Below are 6,729 nucleotides of genomic sequence, written 5' to 3'. Positions count from 1 at the left end.
GGCTCTCTCTGCACCTCTCATGCTTTTTTTTTTTTGTTAATGCTCAGGTCCTTGTGAAAAAACATAGCTTCCTCAGAAGCACCCAAGCTTGACTCACTTCCTCCTTTTGCTTTCTCTCTCACTCTCTCTCTTTCTTTCTCTGTATCTCTCCCTCTGTCTGTTTAAGGTTTGCGGTGCTCCTCGTTCGAATTTCCTGCTGTTACATGATAACACGGAGCTGAAGGCAAGAGGTAAGGTGCATTTCCTTCTGTTGTAAAGTCAGCAGTGAAGCTAGCGGTGAAGAGGAAAAAAAAAAAAAAAGCTACCTTTTTTGTAAGTTTCTTATAAAGAGGACAGAAAGGGAAAAAGAGAGCCGCCTCAGTCCTCGCAGCATATGTGGGGCTCACGCCGGGGTGTTTGGATGCGGTCCGAGTGAAACAGCTGCTGGGAAGCATCTCCTTCTCACGTCGCTGGTGAGAAACCAGGCGCCGGCGTTGGGCACACGGCGCCCGCAGCGCTCTGCCTTAAAGAGACTGTTAAAGGGACAGACGGACTTGTAAACAACCGGTTTGTCTCATTGACATTTTAGTTTTTTTCCGCAACACAGCAGACACGCTTTTGAAAGCTCGATCTCCCAGCATGCCATGCTGTTTGGGTAACACAGGGTGGTGCAGAATGTTTCAGAAAGAGGTGGTAGAAAAGGTTTTAACTCTCTTCCTGTTCGGTTTCTCCTCCAATCAGCTGACGGTATGAAAGCTGATGCGCCCGAAGATAAAACATGTCACTCAATCGAAAGGCCTTTTACGGGCATTTTGAAATGTGACATTTATTATATTTTGAACCTCGTCGTTTCTCATAGAAACCAGCAAGGTAACATACAAATATATACATATCACTTGCTTAAACAATCAGTTCAGGTGAAACATAATGCACATGATCAGGATTTAAAAAAACAATAGGGAGTATATCCACTCCTGTTCCATTGTCAAACATGATAACCATACATTGTATAAATCAAACCCTGTATCTGATTTAACCTGTAAATTAACGATGTTCTCATCATGCAACATTTTGGCGAAGTCGTTTGTCCGTTTTTTATTTTATCAAAACGGGCAAAGTTCCTCTGGACAGTTTCCCTTGAACCCGGCTGTTGTGTGATCTGGGCTCACTGTTTACTGAAGCCGTCTGTGGATTTATGGATCCGAGCTTGAGGTGTCGGAACGCTTTTCTGTAGCAGCAGCATGAATGTGTCTTCTTCCTGAAGTGTCTCCATGGGATAAGGACGAGCCGGAAGGGTCAAAGGTCAGGAGGCTCTCACTGCGATATGAGCATTATCATAGGCTTACAGGATTAGGTGTCTGCAGGGGCAAATACCATAAGGAGTGGAATTATCTTCCTGATCTCAGCTCGCCTGGAGACACGGAGGGAACAGGCCCTCACCTGAGCACAGGTACGAGTGGCGATTGGAGCTGTGTTTGCCTAAAAAAGAAATCTATTTACATCTATTCATTGCCTCATTAGATCCACATCAGAGTTTAGCAGAAACAGCATGGAGAATGCACTGCGGATTTTGGAAACTAAAGTCACGATAAGGAAAGAGAATGTGAAGATAATACGTGGAGTTCTGTTTGTTTCGATTCAATACGCACTGACACACTAAAGAAGCACACACTGTCAAGAAGAACCACTTACACCACAAGCTCCTACAAATACAAACACACATGCGTGCACCACAAACTTCCAGCGTACTCATATCGCTCAATCTTTTACTGACAGTGACTGTGCCACTTTGTGAGAAGGGTGAGTGGGTGTGTTGACTGGAAACAAGCAGCAGTGACCCAACTCAATGTCCTGTGATACCAGTGAAACCAGACATGGTGACAGTGGAGCTGTTAGAGTAGACTGTATGAGCTCTAAACATGTTCACAGAAATAACTGGCTTAACCAGTAGGGCTTGCAGCCTTAGAGGGAAACCAGAAGCATCTCTGCAATGTAAGTTTGTTTTCGATCAAGCGAAATGAGGGTTGTGGAGTAACTGATTGGGTGCCGTGTGACGGCCCATTATTTTGAAAATAGAAAAGCCTGAAAAATGGCCCAAATATAAAATATTTGCTAAGTCCAGCCTCGCGGTCTACGGAACCTGACACCCCTCGAACTGACGTGGGTACTCAATTATGTGCGTTGTGCCCTTGGTTAATATTGTAGTTAGTGATAGTCACGTAGTGAAGTCCAAATTGCTAATGGTTGCTGCCCAGGCCAGCACCCACGCACTCTTTCTGAAAAGGACTCTAGCTTAACACTTTGGCTTGATTGTTTTCTTCTTCAAACATGGTTCACTGCTCTCTCATTGACGACGACCCCTATTTTTTTAACTCCAGGGCGTTGAAGATGGCAGTGTGGATCCAGGCCCAGCAGCTCCAGGGAGATGCTCTGCACCAGATGCAGTCTCTGTACGGTCAGCATTTCCCCATTGAGGTGCGACATTATCTGTCCCAATGGATAGAGAGCCAGCTCTGGTGAGTTGTTCTGCAGAACAAACGTAATGAGTGTGTGTGTGTGTGTGTGTGTGCGAATGTGTAGTTATGATAAGTTATGCTCACATGAATGTTTGACCATGAACTGGCATTTGGACAGCTCCTCTTAGTTTGATATATTTAACATTACAATGAAAGCCTATTTCCAATTGTCTCAATCGTGTGCTTGTGTATTTTGTGTATGTGCGTGTTATTAGGGATGCCATAGACTTAGAGAACCCACAGGAGGAGTTCAAAGCCAAACGGCTGCTGGACAGTCTGATCCAGGAGCTTCAGAACAAAGCGGAGCACCAGGTGGGAGAGGACGGCTTTCTGCTGAAAATCAAACTCGGACACTATGCCAGCCAGCTGAAGGTAAGTCTTTGGGAAGTATTGTCGAGTGCCTCACAAATAAAAAGAGCACACAGCACCTTCCCGGCTGTACAGCCAGTCTGACTGAGTGTCTTGGGGCTAGGGTGCACTGCAGTAAATAGATTCCAAAACAAGTATTTATACATCAACTGTAGAGACCTTAATTTTCTTTGTCTTGGAATTGACTGCGGTATTTCATTCATAGCTGAAAGGCAGAAGTCAAAAACACCAGAGCATAATGGGGCCACTGTTCACACAATCAACTAAGACTACAACGACTCCAGGGGAATATTAAAATGAAATTATGTTTTTCACCAGACTCTCACCTTTAAACAAGATGAGATGCAGCAAGTGATTGGAAGATGTAACTCTTAGTCCCTGCGGCTGTGTGGGCAACATGTTTTTAGAACAAATTATTTCTACCATGAGAAAAACCAGAGGACGACCCAAGTGAGTGCCCTGGCAGCCAGCCAGAGCTGCTATTTATGATCGAGTTCCAAGATCCGTCCTCTTGTTTGTCTTCTCCCTTCCCTGAAAGCAGGCAGAGAAACAGGGTAAAGGGGGCTGGCTGTGCAGCCTCAAACGGCAAGCCCCAATCGCCATGTGATCGACGCCACAGTGTTTTACCCACGGTGCCAGTAACAACGTGGCTGAATGGCAGTGACGTGAGGTTGGTGGCTGGGGAGGCACTGACTCCTGTAAAGTCAGATTCCAAATATATGAATTCAAGTAGCATAAATTCAACATTCAACTGCCGGCTTGCGCATTGACTACTAGTTATTTTTCACATACCCTATTGTATATTCTTGTATAATACGGTTAGATGAAATCAAGCGTTCTGATTGGTTGAGAGTGAGTACACAGAGTGTACTGAATTGAGCCATAATGTAATGTTACCAGTTTGCATTGACCTGAGCTTTGCACATCAGTGGGGTGATCTAAATAACGGTTGGATTTCGGGGCACCGTTGGTTGTCATTTCCGTTTAGCTCGATCGCCTAAAAAGGTGCCCTAAAATGTAAGCTTTCACCACCGATTTAGGGCACCTGTTAGCCAAAGAGGACAATTCAGGTGAACGTCATGAGCAATGTCAAAGAATGAGACGCACAAATTAATGTCAATCTTCTTGCCAATCATCAAACAAATTCTGGTGCTTGGCTAACAAACGTAAAGGTCCCAATGTTGTTTGTCTGTTGCATAGCAACAAAGTACCGTGATTTTCTGTAGGCTGCTGAAATGCGATACACAACGTTTGGTATCTACAACTTGTGTTGTGCTGAAAGGCAGCCATTTACTACATTTCTATGACTTTGTTATAAAAGTCCTCTTTATCTTTTTAGTTTTAACAGTCTCTTTGTCTCATTAAGCCTGGAACACACCAAGCCGACGGTCGGCCGTCGGTCAGTTTTCGTGCGTCAGCAGACTAAATCTCTTCAGTGTGTTCCGCACCGTCGTCCGAAGTCGGTCCTCGTAGGCTTTGTTAACAGCCGATTCGACATGTTGAATCGGCGTCGGGGCTTGTCAATCATTCTGATTGGCTGCTCTGCCAGCGAACCAGTGCACTAGAAGAAAAAAACGGCAGGCGCAGAACGGACGTGCTACTTGGCCGTCGGGTGTTGAGATTCGGCTTGGTGTGACGCGGAAACTTTGGACCCAAACGCTGCCGACGTGAGCCGATTCTGCAGTCTGCTCACATCGCCTCTAGTTCGTCGGCTTGGTGTGTTCCAGGCTTTATTCACTGCGGCGATATGCCAGATTAGCAATCAGTGGACATATATATATATATATATAATTTTTTTTAATCATTATTATTTTTAATAATTTTTCTTTATATTTCATGATGACATAGGGGAGGCACTGCCTCATGTGAATGGGATGCATGCGAAATGTGTCCCGTCTGGAAATAAGACGGGAGACCCGACCCTGTTGATGTCCTGTGCTGTTTACTTCATCTTTAGTGTGCCGCGTGTCCTCGTAGACTCGTACACTTGATTTCATGTTTCATACAACTCAACTTTTAATGCAGTTCAATCAGAGGGGGAAAAAAAGAATAGATGATTTCAACACATGCACCAGCAGAGTGTGGGTGACAATGTGTGTGTGGGTGCTAATGAATCACATATGAAGTACTCGGTGCTTCAGAGATGGGTCTCATTAGTCTCATCTAATGGGATTTAGTGGGTCTGCCGCGTTGCCTTCAGAACTTGGCAAGCTTTCCAAATTGGTGAGTCCCGTGTGTGGCGGACGCTCCGCTCGTCAGGGGCTAATGGGCCTTAACGCAGGCACATGTGCTCCTTGTCTTTCAGAGCACGTATGACCGCTGTCCGCTGGAGCTGGTCCGGTGCATCAAACACATCCTCTACACGGAGCAGAGGCTCGTCCGAGAAGCTACCAATGTGAGTGACGTACTTAAATGTAAACTTGTGTAGCTAAACACCTGTGGCTCGTTTGTACATTACTCATGCACAGAGGCTGCAGAAGCAGAAGCTCGAGTACTTAATGGTGACTGACTGAGGCCGGGTAATTGGATAACTGCTTACTCTGGTTCCTGCAGTTATTGCCCGGAGGTCTGCAGATTCCTTTGCACTATTGTAAAAACAATACCTTCTCAATCATTCCCTGTGGACTAGCAAAGGTGAACTTTTTGTTGTGTCTCCACTGCAAGTGAAAAGTAACTTCAAATATTTCACGGTTTATAAAAAGCACTGAGTTGTAACACCGTAAAGCCAGCAGTGCGTAAAACATGTGACTCTCAGCAACTCCCGTGGCGAATTGATTTGCATTCACAACATGCCCTTTCTATTAGTGGAATGCATATTTGGACTGATTTGAATTTCACCGTCTTTAATCTTAACCTTTTGGCAGCACAGAGTCCTTGCTGACGGAGTCCGACTGAATAGGTTGAGCTTTTCCTTCCCCTCTACTTTGCACTTTTACTGCGGGCCACAGGCTTCAATGTATGAAGTCCAGCTTGGTTTCATAGTGTCGCTCCATCCCCCCACAAATATACCCAAGTCAGACGAGCTATCATAAACAACCCCAGATGACAGACAATGCTGCAGGCCACAACGCCTTCCCAGTTGCCCTCTCTCTCGCTCTGTGCCTGTCTCTCAATCCCACTTTGTAATTGACAGTCGAGCTCTCCGGTGGGCGGGATGATGGACAGCATGTCTCAGAAATACCAACAGATCAACCAAGCTTTTGAGGAGCTACGCCTGCTGACCCAGGACACGGAGAACGATCTACGCAAGCTTCAGCACAACCAGGAGTACTTCATCATCCAGTACCAGGAGAGCCTCCGCATCCAGGGTGAGACCGCAGGGCATGCGTCTCGCTGCTGCGGCTTTAAAGCTGCGCTGTCAGTCCTGCCTGACTACACTGTGAGGAGGCAGCTAATGAACCGTTTTCCAAATGTCGGTGACATTTTGTGAACTCCGATTGTAAAGTGGCAGTGCTGCTTTGGGTTATTTTTATGAATGGTTACCTGCTGCCCGTCGATCAGCGTTGGAAAGCAAACACCTGGAGCTTCCATAATCATCAACCTTTGCTTTAACGTTGCAACATTCACAAAACAGCACCTCGCTGTTATGGCGCCTGTGGTACGCTAGAGGTGGTTCTCCTGAGTAAATCATTATCCCTCCCGGGCGTGCATGTATGTACACTATAAGTGCATGTAAAATATTGTTACCTCCCCCTCTCGCTCACCTTCAGCTCAGCTGAGCAGCCTGACCACGCTGCCCCCTGCTGACCGACAGCTGCGGGAGCCCGCCCTTCTCAACAAGAGAGCCACCGTGGAGGCATGGCTGACCAGAGAGGCCAACACACTACAGAAATACAGACTGGTGAGGCGAGAGTGTGCACACTGA

General features: G+C 46.1%; 1 protein-coding gene across 1 annotated transcript in view; it reads left to right on the top strand.

Moving 5' to 3' along the window:
* Positions 1-224: 224 nt before the first annotated feature.
* LOC119220165 (uncharacterized) overlaps positions 225-6,729 on the top strand; it is an 81,690-nt gene continuing 75,185 nt past the window's right edge. The window contains 6 exon segments of the mRNA XM_062566210.1: positions 225-230; positions 2,358-2,495; positions 2,711-2,867; positions 5,170-5,259; positions 5,998-6,172; positions 6,575-6,705. Coding sequence (XP_062422194.1) covers positions 2,368-2,495; positions 2,711-2,867; positions 5,170-5,259; positions 5,998-6,172; positions 6,575-6,705 — 681 coding nt within the window. The 5' untranslated portion in view covers positions 225-230; positions 2,358-2,367.

The sequence above is a fragment of the Pungitius pungitius genome, chromosome 12, assembly GCF_949316345.1.
Source record: "Pungitius pungitius chromosome 12, fPunPun2.1, whole genome shotgun sequence".
NCBI classification, from domain to species: domain Eukaryota; kingdom Metazoa; phylum Chordata; class Actinopteri; order Perciformes; family Gasterosteidae; genus Pungitius; species Pungitius pungitius.
This window is presented reverse-complemented; position numbering and strand designations above follow the sequence as displayed.